This window comes from Enoplosus armatus, chromosome 9 (assembly GCF_043641665.1).
Source record: "Enoplosus armatus isolate fEnoArm2 chromosome 9, fEnoArm2.hap1, whole genome shotgun sequence".
Taxonomy (NCBI): domain Eukaryota; kingdom Metazoa; phylum Chordata; class Actinopteri; order Centrarchiformes; family Enoplosidae; genus Enoplosus; species Enoplosus armatus.
Genome location: NC_092188.1, coordinates 4,045,701 through 4,061,531, shown reverse-complemented (window position 1 = coordinate 4,061,531; position 15,831 = coordinate 4,045,701). Strand labels below are relative to the sequence as shown.

Genomic DNA, 15,831 nt, shown 5'->3' with positions numbered 1-15,831 from the left:
CCTGGAACAGATTCACATTTCAAATGATTTACGTTGATCTATTAAAGTCTTGTGTACTGGATTTCATTTGGCTGTTTCATGTTTACACTGAAGCTGTTTGGTTATTTCTGAGGTGACGCAGCGGGACGTGTTTCATGTTGAGGAGCTGTGAGGTTGTTCAGGGTCGTCTTCTCTCAAAAGCAAGGTTCATACTGCCCCCTGTGGCTCCTGTAAGGAATTGCCACTGAGTTTATCTGTTCAGTTCTGATCTGAGAAGTCACCAGTTTGAACAGGTTGTCTCTTTCAGTAAACATTAAGACTAGAGCTCCCATAAGTATATACATAAGTACAATTTGAAATATTGTACTTTTTACTCCCACTACATTTATCTGACAGTTGTAGTGACTTTCCAAATTAAGATATTACACAAGAAACATGTTATGAGCTTATAAAATACAAACCACTGTTTAATATTAAACCAGTAACTTCCAAACATTTTAGTTTGTGACTCCTTACACAACAAAGCAGCGTATAGTTGTAGGGAGTAGGGTAGTAGTAGTAGTTTAAATGAATGTTTGAGTCAAATTATCAAATATTTCACACAAAGAAATATCGTATTAAAGAAAAGTCCGAAAAATAAACACAGATTTGCGTATCAGACCTTTGTCGTTCCTTCTTTCCTCTCCCATTTATCAGCTCACAAACCCTCAGATTCATCCCAAGACTGGACTAAACTACCTAAATGTACATAAAGTAATTTAGAATAGCTCCACTTCAACAGCTGACAATCAAATAATGTCATATATATTAATATATCAGTCACAGGGGACACTTTTCTGCAGAATGAGTACTTTTACTTTTGATACTTCAAGGACATTTTGTGATGATACTCTTGGATGGAGGACATTTACTCATGGAGTATTTTTACGTTGTTGTATTAGTACTTTTAAGTAAATTATCTGAAAACTTGCTCACTACATTTGCTCAACCTAAACATTTTATCCAGCTCACTCAAGGTGAACCTTCCTCACAGTTCACATTAACGTGATAAATGATCACAACTGGACATAAAACCGTGTTTATTTAGTACATCATTTGAAAATAGCTGTTTCTTATACAGATTATGCTGAATAATCCCTTTTGGATCAAAGTGCATAAGAAAGCATCCCTTCAGCTGCCCTCCATTCCTCAAAATGACAATGAAAATGCTCAGCGAATTACATATAAAAAGTATATGTCAGATGTTATTATATTGATAATGATAACAGTGCGTGTTAATATAGTTCAAGTCCAGCAAAAAGTGGAAATAATTTAGACATTTGACCTGGTTTTCACTGTCTGTCAGACTTTATATGCTTGAAAACTGATGTTGAATCAAGGTGAACGTCGGGTGTCTCATCAGCTCTCTGAAAGTGAAGTGAATAGGGAACTTTGGCTTTGCAGCTTTGGCTCACAGCCATTGGAAACGCATGCTGTGATGTGCAGTCCTGCAGCGAGGAGTTAAAACAGTCAAACCGCTGACGCTGGTCCTGAGAATTTAAAGTTCTAAACTCAGACAAACCTGAAAAAACAAAACGGAAAGCTTCACACGAGCCCACCAGATAAAGAGCTTTGGATGGTGTTGGACGTTAGTCGGTTGTTTCTGTGCGTTTGTATGCAGGTTACGAGTTTACAAGCTTCTCGTGGTCTAAACTGTCAGAAGTGACAAAAATAAACATAGATCATCTTCAGCCTTCATCACAAGCACATGCATTTACAGTATAGTGTACATATATTCGATTATCTTTGCAGAGTCACACAGTCACATCAAATTTGTACAAATAATCAAATCCTGAGAAGCGAAGAGGTGTTTGGTGTAGATCTGCAACAATTAAAAATTACCGGCAACTATTTTGATAATCAATTAATCGTTTAATCTTAAATCAGAAACAGTCCCCAGTCACGTCACGTTGGGCTTTAGGAAACTGTGACAGACATTTTTCACTGTTTTCTGGCATTTTATAGATCAAATCATGAATCAATTAATTAAGAAAATAATGGCCAGATTAATCAGTAATGACAATAACCGTTGCAGCCCCACATGTCAGCTTTGGTAACATGTGACAGCAGCCTTATGACAACAATAGCTAACAAGCAGCAGTACGTTGTCAATAGTTCAAGGACAAACAAATACATGTGTTGACTTTTCATAGCATTTTCATTCTTTTATATGTTAAATAATTATAAATTATGTATTAAGAGGATTTTAACTAAATTAAGGTTAATTACATTTTAAGTGCACATACAGTATTTTTGTGAAAGCTATACTTTGTGAACTGTGATTTATTACAGCTGAGGATGACTATGGACGATGGTCACTTGTTTTCATGGTCATTTCTTCTCTCTGCGATCCTTAAATGAACACAAAACACGCAAAAGATTAAAATTATCTGAACAACAGCAGGTCACTTTCGATTAAGTGAATTTAGGAAATTTAATTATAAATAACGACAGAATTTCAAGTCTATTGTCTGTCCGAATAGTAAAATGTACACATTTCCAGGTCACCTGCTGTGTGTTGTTTCATAGTAGCTGTTCTCCTCCAGCAGCTCCTCTATGATCCCCTGAAAAGGAACATTTGTAGAGGAAATCTCTTCAGCGTGAGGCGGAAATTAAACATTTTTGTTCCAAAATGAGACTCTAGATCCAAAACAAAGGTGACACCTACTCTTCTTACAGAATAACACATGTCCATAGAATTGAATTGAACTGGTATATATTAAACAAAATATTTGATTACATGATAGGAAATGTTTGACATTTTGGGAAATAAGCTTATTCACTTTCTTGTTAAGAGGTAAATATGATGCTGCAGCCAGCAGCCGGATAGCTTAGCTTAGCATAAAGAAACAGTTAGCCTGGCTCTGTCCAAAGGTAACAAAATCAGAATGATTAACACTTCATTGTTTGTTTAATCCATACAAAAACTGAAGTGTAAAAATGATTTTGTGAAATTATGTGCTGGAACTATTTCTTGGCCGGACGCAGTGGCTAGCTGTTTCCCCCTGCTTCCAGGCTTTGTGCTAAGCTAAGCTAACGTCTCCTGGCTGTAGCTTAATATTAAACGCACAGAGGTGAGAGTGGTATCGATCCTCTCATCTACCTGTTTCCCAAAATGTCAGACTACATAATGGTCAGATCACCTTCTCAGAGAAACTGACCTGCATCTGCTGATACGTGACTCCGTCTTTGAGATTCCCATCACCTGTCAGAAGCAGAAAGAAAATCAGATGCACATTCTTGGCGTTAAAATTTAAACATCAGCAGTTAACGTCCCAACATTTGAGGTCGAATCAGCCTGATGACGATCTGAAAGTGCACCAGATTACATCAATCATTTCCTTTGAGTTTGTGTGAGAGGAGATCTGCCTGGCAGCCTGCAGTGTTTTGTGTTGGGTGAAGCTGTGGTAACTCTTACCTGTGCTGTCAGCAGCATGGGGGTCTCCTGTGAAGTGGTGGACCAGAGGCCACCAGTCTGAACTGGCTGAGCCGAACTCCATCAGCTCTGGAGAAGCCTGGAGGAGCTACAGGGAAACAGGAAGGAGGATTCTCATTTTCTAAAGACCCTCCCCAGTGTGACTAATGCACTCCCACAAACAACTGCAACACTCTCCCCCAAATATCTCAAAATAATAGAAACAGAATTGGGATGATACCATTTATTTCACCATTAATAACTAAAAGAGGAAAAACATTCTTTTTCTAATAATAAACGTGGATTACATCAGATAATGCTGTGGCCTAATATGTGTGACATCTGACAAGGGAAGGGTAACATAAAACATAAGACTCTCGCCAGTTCTCCCCCATAAAAGTCAGACTAAATTAGACAAGATTAAACAAGACAGTTTGACTTGAGAAGTCGACCGTACAAACCTTGCTGAGCTCCGCCTTCAGGTTGTATGGATCACTCCCGTAGTGGAACAGAGACTTTTTAAATCTTTCAATGACCCGTCGTTTGATGTTGTGGTGCGGAGCTGGTGGAAGCTGGAGGTGAAAAAAAGATAATGTCAACATTTCATCTTCACACTCAAGTGTAATCCCTGCTGAGTCAGCTTCCTGTGAGGATGAAAAGCAGCCTATTTTGCAGGTTTGATGGCCGTGTGGTTTTAATGAATGTTCCAAACAGTCATGAAACCCTCTTTACATATGATTGACCCTGTTAGAATCCAATTCAAAGTTATAAAACCAGAACCACCATGTGTCCGCAGCATTGAACTGAACCTTGATAAGATCTAATTCTTGTATTACTGTACCTGAGTGATGTGAATTATTTTGTGCAGCTGCACGAGGAGCCTCTGAATGGGATCATCAATCTGCCGAAGCTTCTTCTGGGAGACACAGATCCCTGCAGACACTGAGGTAAAACCAAAACACACAGGCTGACTGAGGCTAAATAAACAGGACAGACACTTTCTTAACTTCCAACATCGGCTCTTTAGGTTGTTTTGTTCGTGTAGTCGACTCATAAAGGTACCTGGTCTTGGTTTAATCTTTGCAGCGGCATAATCCCCGCTGAGAAGAGAGGCAAAATGAAAAGGCAGGTCAATAAATTGTGTCAGATATAAATAAACTGTCTTTGTTTGTGTGTTTGTGCCTCAACAAACATCTGCCTCCATGTAGAGATAGCTGTTTTTTTTACATTACTAAATGATGATACTGAGCCCAATAACTGTACATATCCCACTGACCACACAGAAATAGGTAAAGTGAGATGTTTGACTTACACAGATGGAGTCTGGTCAGGTGTAACACAGGCCCTGGACTTTAATCCTTTGATCAAAACCAAACAAACCAAAAGATAAAATCTTGGTTATCAGAGAAAAATCCACAACACAGTGAAGCGATCTGAAAAACTTGAGCAATAACAAGTTTTAAATAGTAACTTCTAGCTTTAAAAGGTTACTGCAAGACTGTGAGTTCAAATCCAAGACTGCCTCCACTTGTTTACGATGAACAGGTTGACTGATTTATCATGTAAAAACAACATGCTTGTGTGTGTGAAGGTTCCCTGAGTAGAAACTGAGAACTGACCATCGTGTTTTCCTGTGAAGGCAGCAGCGTTGCGTGGTTCAACATCGCCATCGGAGGCGTCATCTAAAAACACACATAATTATTTACAACATGTAATCATTCTGATTTCATGTCTTTCCCAGTCAGTGTTAGAGTCTGTGCAGTATGAAACAGAGTCACCTTGACTGATATTCTGCTGGTTTGACCTGCAGGCTGCAGACAAGGGAGGAGTTGGAGATTCAGTATTCATTGAGGATTTTTCCTGCAAGAAGCGCAACACTTATTTTAACATTTGCAACAAATAAATGTTAGACGTTCAATAAATATAATCTAAATCGTCCTCGAGGATAAAATCAAATGTCAAAATCCAATTTACCTGAGGCAGGTTTGAGTGACAGCAGTTCGCCCTGCTTTTGTGCCTCTCCAGGAAGTACTTCTGCGCTCGTTTCCTGTCTCTCTCTGCTCTTCTTTCCAGTGCATTCTGGGAAGTGTAGAGGCCGTCCATCAGCCTCATCATGAGGTCGGAGATCCTGGAGCTGACGGCCACGATGTCCGGCCGCTGGTCTGCATCTGGACTCAAACACCTGACAGGACGTCCCATAACAGAACAGAGTGCTGCATTAGTTCGTTAGACTTTAATATTAAATTACTTTTAATCTACAATAAAAACACATTTCATTTCATAGACGATTATGCAAGTCTAGTTAGTTATTCCAAGTGGATTTTAACAGCTTTAATAGTTATTCTAAACTAATAAATTAATTGGGCAGAATCACCCTGTGACTTTAAATCAATTACCCTAAGTCAGTATAACTAATGGACTTATTTATATTTGTAAAGACACCCTCTGCAGGTGCAACGATACAACAAAATCAATCATTTCAAAACAAAAGTCTCACCATCTGATCATGTCCGTGACTCTCTCAGAGTAAGCTCCCTCTGCAAGCGGCTCATAGACGGCCTCGACGATCTACCAGCACAGAATAAGAGGAACAGTAACAGACGACGGAGGGAACAATATTTTATGTCCAGAGAGTGTGTGTGTGTGTGTGTGTGTGTGTGTGTGTGTGTGTGTGTGTGTTTGTGTTAATGTAACCTTGCTGGCCAGCGACAGCATGTTACTGCTGTTGAATGGAGGCTGTAAAGAGGCCATCTGGTACAGGATACAGCCCAAAGCCCAGACGTCAGCTTTCTCTCCATACGGCTCATTCTTCACCACCTCTGGACTAACACACACACACACACACACACACACACACACACACGTTTGTACGTCTTAACTCAAGAGAAACCCTCTTCATGCATTCCCTTGTATCCAACCCTACATAACCTAAAGCTAAACTTAACCAACCCTAAAAACAGCTCGTTGACAAAATGAAGACCAGGAAAAATGTCTCCGGATTCCAAAAATGTCCTCAAAGGTCAATGACTCAAATCGATCCTCACAAACATATAAGTACGAGAGCACACACACACACACACACACACACACACACACACACACACACACACACACACACAGCTGCTGTCAGGACCATAAACACACTTGAGCTGCAGTATCTGCTTTTTCTCTAAGTTGCTAACAGGCTGTCATAACATAACAACAGCTCTGCTACACTGCCTTAAAGGGTTGTTTCACCCAAAACACATTTTCTGTGGGACCCTTTTGGTTTTATTTGCCCAGTTTTTGAGATATCTGCCACCTACTACAATGGATACAATTCAATTTCATTCGTGATGCCCACTGCTTTTAAAAAAAATCAATTTTTCTAGAAATCGTCCACAGACTTCACCATGAGCAGATTTGATTGGAACTACTTTCCACCAAAGAAATAGTCCCACTGAAAACTCACTGAAACACTGAAATTTCCTCACCAGGAGTAAAGGATGGTGCCGACCACAGACGTCAGCTTGCTGTTCTCCTGTTTCTGCTTAGCTAGGCCAAAGTCAGCTTCAAGCGGAGGAAAGACACAGGTTCAACTTTCACAATAAGACAGGCAGAGTGATCTGAATGGAGACGTGTGGTGTGGAAAACTGTAAATTGACACTCACTGATGGTGACTTTGTCCTTTTCTCCCAGCATGATGTTGTTTGGGGTGAGGTCGCGGTGGACTATTCTCTTTTCCTTGTGGAGGTACCTCAATGCCAGACACATCTGAGGAAAGAAATTCACTTATGAAATGGACTTTGGAGAGACTAAGGTTTCCATTCCCATTTCCATTCAGCCAAAGTGTCTCTCTTTTGACAATGAAAACTATTTACAGTCGTATTTATATCTCAAACTATTTCCAATGAGCACAGAAATAGACTGAAATTCCTCTGGAGAATCATCTTTAGTGGTACAGTAATACTGACTCAGGTTGCAGTCGCGGCTGGTAGTTTATTGGTTATCGTAAAGATGATTATACTAAAGATCAGCTTCACAACTATTTTTAATCCTAATTGAGTTTATTTTCATAAACACAAATATGATCATCTATTTTGTTATAATATTAATCATAATCATGAATCAGAATTTAATTATTTTACAAATTAGCTGAGCTACTTCACAATCTTTCCTCTGACCACACAGTAATGGTGGAAAGTAACTGTGTACATTTACTCACAAGTACTGTACTTAAGTATGATTTTGAGGTTGTACGTTACTTGAGTATTTCCATTTCATGCTACTTTCTACTTGTACTTGTACTAGCCATATTATACGTTTTTACTTTGTTACATTTATCTGACATCTATAGTTACGTGTCTAAGATTGTACCTTAAAAATATATATATATGATATGCTTTGTTAAAGATGGACAACCCAAATGAAATGCAGCTGATCTTTCTCAAGACATGTCACGAGAAACCAAGAGGAGATTCATTTCCCAAATAAGTCCAAGAGTTATTACCTGTATGAATATATTCCAAATCCTGTCTTCTGTGAACTGCTGCTGCTTCTCCTTCAGAGAGTTAAAATGTTCAGCCAGCGGCACCCCCTCGATCAGCTCCATCACGATGTACAGCTTGTCCCCTAAAAAGAGCGGTATGAGTAGGGTTTCCGGCCTTGTTGTATTCCTTCCTCACAATCAGCTGGAGGCTAAAAGGGCCAGTAAAAATGATCATTCTCACCTTCCAAAAATGTCTTGTAATATTTGACAATGTTTGGGTGTGTCATCTACAGGAGAAGAACCAAGGAGTACATAAACAACACAAAATACAGCATGTTTTTAAACTGACTTTCAGTGATTAAAATTTAATTTAATTCAAATCTATTCAATTTTATTTATATAGCGCCAAATCACAACAAACGTCGTCTCATGACACTTTACATATAGAGCAGGTCTACACCGACTCTTTATAATGTAATTTAAACCTGTTCTTTGACGATCGTGAGCTCAGAGATGATTTTCTCCACGTTACTGTCTCTGGACTTCTTGTCTTTGCCAAATGCCGGGTTATGGAGGTTCACCTCCTTCAGAGCCAGGAGGTTCTGGCCACTCTGCTTCCGGACCTGCCATCGAGTATATTTATTGGAAGCATGAGGTCACAACGAAGAAATAAAATTGACCCAAACTCACTGACTGTCAGGATGATTGTACCTTAAAGACGCTTCCAAAGGCCCCGGTGCCCAGATGATCCAGTATGGAGTAACCGTTGGTGACTTTAAGGGGAGGCCGGTTCTGGTCCACAGCCTCGATGCTGTCTCTCAGACTGTCCAGTTCCTCTTCCTGCATTATAAAACACACAGCACTCCATCCATTTGCAAGGTAAAGAATCCTCCTCGTCAATCTACATAGTTTTATTTATCCCAAAACACAGTCAAATTTCTTTTTATTTTACAGCCCAAAACCAGCTGAATAAACAGATGAAGCCATGTAGAAGCTGTTCTCTTACAGTGTAGAGGGAAACTTTGGTTTGCAGTCCCTCGTAGGCCGCGAGGTCCCGTACATAATGTCCAACATCAATAAACAACTCGAAGAGGTCTGTGGGAAAGAGTCTGAAATGGATAAAAAGGATTACATAACAGCACCGGAGAACAAGACAGATATCCAGCAGAAGCCAAACTGAAACGATTTATGCTTGACATGAAGTTAAGGTTATATAGTTTTTTTTTTTTTTTAATAAATATGTTGTAACATCACCTCTTAAACAGATGTCTGTTTCTTTCCACACTAAAGAGAAACCGGAGGGTTCGAAATGCGTAGCACTGCCAACATGCAAACAAATTCACAAAGATGTTACTTTATGGTAGATACAACATCTTCATTGACTTTATAATGTCATGTCCTTTGAGATGATACTGTATGGAGCCATATACCTGTAAAGATGTGACCTTTGGTCCAGAGTTTTGTGGTAAAATCAACTTTGTGATTATATAGACCCCATTTTCCTAAGAAAAGAATGTCAAAATGAATTGACCAGATGTTTTAACATGTTTAACAACAGTCATTTGATATAAAGGTGGAACTTATTAACTCCCGTCCTGCTTTTAGAGTAAGGACGTTTCCTTACCTGCACAATGTGGTGAGCAGATGTGTCATCCAGACTAAGCTCAGTCAGAACTGTACAGCAGGCTGGAAAAGGCATTACAGGGAATATGACTTAATATAAGATCTCATATATGCAAACTTATTGTCTCAGACAGTCCAATGAACAGCTGTGACCATTAACAACTCACTCCCTAAACCTCAGGGAGAACAAAGACTGGAAACACTGATGCCTTTAGACTGTAAAACTCAAAGTTTCTCTGCAGATACTTCCTGGGACAGCCGTAACAGAACGTTTATATATTTGTAACCAGAATGAGTTTTATTTTGCAGTGTTGTCATTCAGAGACAAGTCAAGAAGTCAAGTCTCAGTGGTCTGGATTCTCACTTCAGGAAAAAACTGTTTACATTCTCAGCAACTGATAAGACTGCAAAGACTGATAAGTTGTATAGTCCCTGACCTGACTGCAGGGCCATAGTGTTGTCCACCTCCTCCTGCGGGCTGAGTTCCTCTCTGATGTGCTCTCTCTGGATGCGGCCGGCTGCATTGGCGCTGGAGAGCGTCTCGATGGACGAGCGGTCAGAGACGTACTGCCTCTCACTGTAAGAGTTGTCGCCGTACAAAATAATGTAGATAATTGCACTTCTTTGTCATTTGTTTTTACCTGAAAACTTTATAACTGAAATGTCTTGTGATGCTGGTTCCTCAGTGGTAGCTGCATCCTCCATCGTTAGCTGTTAAAATACTGCGAGGTAAAACTGGGGGAGCTTTTATTTCAAAGGAGAAAAATTCCAGAAAGCTAGTTTTGAAGGCCAGAAATGAGAGCAGCTAGTAGTCAACACCCTGCAGATATATTATGGTAAATGTTGTGGTATGGGGACATACAGATCTGAACCCTTTTCACTTTACAACCACAGCAATTTACTGTTTTACATCCATAAAGTTGGGGGACTCACACGAGGCAGATTAAAAAACAAAGAATGATCAAGATGGTGCCACAGAGGCTGACTTTTATATGTGTCAAGCTCCAAAATCACTGGATCCTACAATTCCCATAATACCATAACAACATACTTTCAATACTTCCAGTGAATTGAGAGGCTGTTTTAAATTTGACTACAGTTGTGAAAAATATAATTGAATTCATATGATGTGATAAATATCAAACATGCTTCAAATGTCACAAACCTGTTGAGCAGCCGGAGAAGCTGCTGCACCCCGCCCCAGCTCCGGATCTCCGTCCTGGTGTCGGGATCCTCGCAGAGCTGGACCAGGACCCAGGCGACGCTCCACAGCAGCTTCAGGTGCTGGCCGTACAGCAGGCTCAGCAGCACCGGCAGACCCTCCAGCTCCCTCACCTGGTCCCTAACCTGCCACACCGGGGTCAGGAGCCTCAGCAGCTCTGCACTCATTCTGGAGGAAACACCAGGTTCAGTCCAGCCTTGCTTGTTTCCAAGTTTTTATTGTGTTTGTTGTTCATTTGTTGTTTTGAATCCTACAAATTGCTTTCAACTGCTGTGGAGATTAAGATTATTAGTTTGTTATTCTGTATCCAAAAGTAATGTGTCTGTGTACTTTCAGATAAGATGACATGAGATGAGACGGGATGCAGTAACTTTATTTGCTTGTCTACTTTTTTTGTATTTTATCAGCACTAATGAATGAAGGAAGATTCCCACAAGAGAAGACACAACATTTTATCTGACAGAGATGAATACATCTACAAAGAAGTGATTTCTAACCTCTTTGACAGCAGGTCATATTCCTGCAGTATTACAAGTAGGTTCTCCACTATCGGCAGCTCGCCAATCTCCTCCTTGCATTCTGGGCTGCAGAAAAAAATGTCTTGCAACAAATGAGATCATACATTTATTCAATGCATTAAATGAAGTGTTTGCTTACCTCTCAGCCAGAGTGGTGAGCGCCAGCAGGGCTCCCAGAAGCACACTGCTATCTGTTGTGGAGAGGAGCTTCACCAGGGTCTAGAAATGGTTTACTTCGTTAGAGACCCAAATCTGTCTTTGTTAGTGATGATAAACTGAGAGCGGAGACACTCACTGACCATTGTGCTATAAGAAAAGCATGACTTAATATCGTCATACATCTCACTAAGAGAGTGTAAAAGATTTGCTATCACTCTGCGTAAGGGTGCCATTGCTTCCTTTAACAACCGAGAGTGAATATTTGCACCCTGGAAGCTGCAATGTTCACTATCACCCACAAGCAACAATACTGACAGTCTTGCTATTCTTAGAGCTACCACAGAGCTTACAGTGTAAAGTTTTTCATGTGACACTACGAGAGAGGTTGTTAATATCTAAAGTAGTGCATCACTCCAGTGCTCCAACAGGAATGACTTCCTGTTAGCTTAGCTCAGACATGAATATGATTTGAAACCAAGCAGCACATAATCATAGATAACCTTATCACAACGTATCACTCACCCTGTGAGCGCCGCTCTCGATGACCCAGACCCTTTGATCTTCAACGGCAGACATCTTCTGAAACATGTCTGCGGAGAAATCAGCAAAGGCAGCGTTGATGAGGACGCACACAGGACTCTATTATCTATTTTCTGCTATTATCAGCGTCTTGATATTGCCTTCAGATTACTCACAGGTCATTGTGACCAGTTTCTGCACAGCAAGCGACTGTTCACCATGAGATATGTACATGGCAGTGACTGACTCCATATACTGAAAGAGAAAAAGAGCAGCGATGAAGATGACCGCAGATATGTGTGGATAAATCACCAAACGCAGCCTGTTTGGGCATGTGAGAAAAGTCTTAGAGAGCATTTACCCTGGCAAGTAAACTGATGCCTTGGAGCTGACGGAGGATTTTCTAAAAGAAAGCAATTAAAAGAAGCATTTAATGTTTTTATACAGTGGAAGTATTCATATAATACATAATAAACAATACAAATTAAGTTTTTTTTTAAATTGTACCTGATGGTGGGGATCTCTGATCAATAATCGCAGGCAGATCAGAACTCTAAGCACAGACTCAGGCGGTGCATGGTCAATCCATTCACTATAGAGGGAGTAAATATTGTCAGTAAGCCTTTTGTGAGACAAGAGAAGAAATGCTTCGGTATGACGAACAAAGGATATTTTACCTGCAGAGTCGGTTCCTGACCAAAGACGTAAGGATGTCAGAGAAGAGTTTATGCAGCGGGTGGCTGCTGAAAGATCTTTGGTCTCTGTATGCGATGCTGAAAATGATACAGACTGTATTTGATTCTTAAAAGAAACTGTTATAATAATGAATGTTCAGCTGACAAAAACACAATTTCTGTAGTTCTAAAGCCGGCATCCAATGTCTGTCCAAATTAATAATCTTGTTTACTTCTTTTCTGATCACATAGATATTTCTCAAAGTAACGTATAGGGGAAAACTCAGATATCATATCGGCACCAGTGTTGAAGATTTTCACACAAAGCCAGCCCTAGTGACATATACACACACTTGTATGCACTCAACAAAATCAGCTTGCTACTACAGGAAGCCCAGCTGATGATTAGTGCAGGAAATATGGGAGTTAATGGGGTAAATATTGGCCTTTTGGATACGTGGTGCAAATATTCAGTTACATACAAATGGATAGGAGAAATTTGGACATAAACATGTAAACTTAACTAGTTACTGCTTACGGCTTGTGAATATTTTCAGATGTTATATTTTGAAAACCTGAATTTTTCCAGTTCAGAGGCTTCACTGGTGACGTCGCTCTCACTCCTGTGTCTGTTGATGTCTTTGGGAGGATGCAGGCCTTGTGATCTGCTGGCTCCACTGCGGCGTGCTTTACTGTGACTCAACGCTGCCACCTGCAACACAGGGAGTCTCATACTGCAATATATACACAAACCAGAAGAAATATGAGCTGGTTTGTGTCGCTATCAAAAATGTCTAGACACTCTGTCTCAGCGTGGCGTCATTTGTTGTTGTTCACCTCTTGTCTGGGGTCGCTTTTGGCAAGCAGGGACTGAAGCCTCCTGAGATCATGAGATGCCCTAGAAAACAGGCTTATCAGGTGATTTGTTGTTGTTTTTTTCATAGCAGGGAAATTAATTTTAAATTCTGTAACAGACTATTAAATAAATGTGAGTAGGTGATGACCCAGCTTACTTGCTCTGGATTCCTCTGGATTTCAGGGGTAATTTTTCTCCTTGTCCCACTTTTTTAACTGGATTGGACATTTTCAGCGTCCCCCTTTGTTTCCATCAGTAACCTGTGGTTCAACTTCAGACAATTTTTGGCACATAGTGACATTTAGCTTTCTTAACCCTAAAATCCTACACGAAACAGCTAGCTTCTGTGATAAGAAGGCTAACTGGACTATTGATGTTTGGCTAAAGTTAGCAGTTGAACTGAGCTGGTCTTGTTTACCAGGTGAACTGGCAGTTTTAAAAATACAAGTCAAAGGTCTCTTACCCTTCCTCCAGCATCGCAAACTAGCAGTAGACAGTTTACAATACGAATTTCACTTAATTAAATATCCCTAGTCGGGGATATAGGCGACATAGTTTTTATTCTTGAAACAGCAGACGCCCATACATTAGCAAATAAGAAAAGACAATGCTCAGTTTCACTGCATTTTCAGCCAATCCAAGTGAGCAGTGTTAGAGACTCTTGGTTGCCATGGATACAACAGACGCTATTCGCATTCCGTCACCACGGTATTTTGACGCTGGAATGTCGTTGAGCAACTTGACACTGCCACGAGCGCAAACTGACACATTACATACTGTTAATTAACTGCCACTAATAATGTAAAATGGCAACACATCAGCAAGTGAGTTTATTTATTCAACTAATGCTACGTGAACGAATTAGGGCCCATACTTATTTAATTAAACCGTATTACCATGGAGACCGAGTGAGAGGTGTAATTAGATTAGCATGTTCAAAAAGAAAAAAATGTTCCACATAAAAAAAAAGTGTTCTTGCTTGTACTCTCAGTTATCGCGAAAACACACCAAGACTCAAAGAAATTACAAGTTATCGCGAGGCTGGAGCGTTCCTCCCTTTGTGATTCACGTAGATTTTACGCCAGTCTTTCGGAGTAGATTCGTTAAGCACGGCAGGCGTTGCGTGCCTCATAGTGCGTAGCTCCAGCAAAAGTAGCGAGAAGGGGGAATGTCGGCTTGTGAATGATCGGTTTTTGAGGCGGCAGGGAGCGTCAACGTTATGGGTGAGACTGCTGCAGTCAGATATTGTCACGATTTATCCAGAAAGCTGTGTTGTAAACTCCATCTGTGATTATATGAGTTGGATTCGATTCGCTATTTGAACAATTCGGCTTTGCCGCTATTTAGCTTCTGCAGTTGTCTGAGCAACCAACGCCCAGTCTTCCACCTCCAGTTGGATGGGTTGTTAGCTAGCTAGCTAGTTGTTAGCCTGGGCTTCGCTCGCAGGCTGCATAACCTAACGGGAGTGTCATTTCCTGTCTTTAGCTCTGTAGCAAAGCATTTCAGTAAACGTTTCTGTGTGTATTACGAGCTAACATAATACACCATGTTAACACTCATGTTAGGGTGACATTCAATTGTTTTTAAATCTTGTCTACAAATTCTAGGAATTTGAGTAACTAGCTCACTTAGTGTCGCATGTTGGATTAAACAGCTCGCGTTAATGCTAACTTGTTTGAACCTAGGGAGAAACGGCATGTAACATTACTGCATCTGAGCTGTAGTGGCTTTGTATAAGGCTGTTACGTGAGATAACGTTTAATAGTCCTACGTTATGCAGTACACAGTCACTGCTAGCATTACAGTTGTCCATGGAGACATTTTCAAAAGGCTTATTTAAACGGGGAGAACGATGGGGGAGATGGAGGCTGCATTAACGTTAGTGTGTGATCAATAATTTGATTAAACTGCCATGTTTGGAACATCTAGGTTAGGCAGTCAAAGCTAAACCAGGAAGATGTGCCACGGTTAGTTATAAAGAGGCTACGGCTGCCATCTAATCTGGATTACAGTGGATCTAGCACCTCAGAGTTAATGTTTTGACTTTTTAAAGTCCATTGGCTTCAGACTGTGACCTTTAAGTCAGAATGACTGGAACAGCAAACTGTGTTCTGTTGAGGAGAGCCTTTTTAAAATCAGCACAAGCAAACTGTAACTTAGTCCTCCACCTGCCACCACTTCCTTTAGCAGAGCTGTCAGACAAAGCCGGAAAGGAAACAGACAGCTGTCATTTTAAAATGACTGTTCTCACATTTTCTTCTCAGCTTTTTAGGTTTAAAAATTCAGCGGTGATAAAACATGACTGGTGATGGTTTGCAAGGTAACCTGTTTGCAAAATTCCATATGTAATGATTCTCAA

General features: G+C 40.3%; 1 protein-coding gene across 1 annotated transcript; it reads right to left on the bottom strand.

The window, feature by feature from the left end:
- Positions 1 to 2,333: 2,333 nt before the first annotated feature.
- Positions 2,334 to 13,700, bottom strand: nek10 (NIMA-related kinase 10). Its single transcript, XM_070912185.1, has 35 exons — positions 13,630 to 13,700; positions 13,454 to 13,514; positions 13,192 to 13,328; positions 12,620 to 12,715; positions 12,450 to 12,534; positions 12,304 to 12,345; positions 12,119 to 12,197; positions 11,946 to 12,013; positions 11,404 to 11,483; positions 11,244 to 11,330; positions 10,690 to 10,914; positions 9,962 to 10,101; positions 9,526 to 9,587; positions 9,332 to 9,403; positions 9,156 to 9,220; positions 8,908 to 9,010; positions 8,613 to 8,741; positions 8,387 to 8,524; positions 8,143 to 8,188; positions 7,923 to 8,044; positions 7,084 to 7,186; positions 6,907 to 6,982; positions 6,128 to 6,257; positions 5,931 to 6,001; positions 5,408 to 5,615; positions 5,212 to 5,293; positions 5,053 to 5,115; positions 4,746 to 4,791; positions 4,496 to 4,533; positions 4,275 to 4,375; positions 3,895 to 4,005; positions 3,437 to 3,542; positions 3,180 to 3,223; positions 2,527 to 2,582; positions 2,334 to 2,370 (listed from the first exon to the last, which is right to left on the bottom strand). Exons 1-35 carry the CDS (start codon positions 13,698 to 13,700, stop codon positions 2,334 to 2,336), a joined length of 3,180 nt encoding a protein of 1,059 aa, XP_070768286.1.
- Between the last annotated feature and the right edge of the window lie 2,131 nt (positions 13,701 to 15,831).

Coding starts and splice junctions, on each gene's coding strand:
- nek10 (XM_070912185.1), bottom strand. CDS start 13,700: ATGTCCAATCCAGTTAAAAAAGTGGGACAAGGAGAAAAATTACCCCTG. Junction 10,915..11,243: donor TATGACCTGCTGTCAAAGAG/GTTAGAAATCAC, acceptor TGTTTCCTCCAG/AATGAGTGCAGAGCTGCTGA. Junction 8,742..8,907: donor CCAAAGTTTCCCTCTACACT/GTAAGAGAACAG, acceptor TTTATAATGCAG/GAAGAGGAACTGGACAGTCT.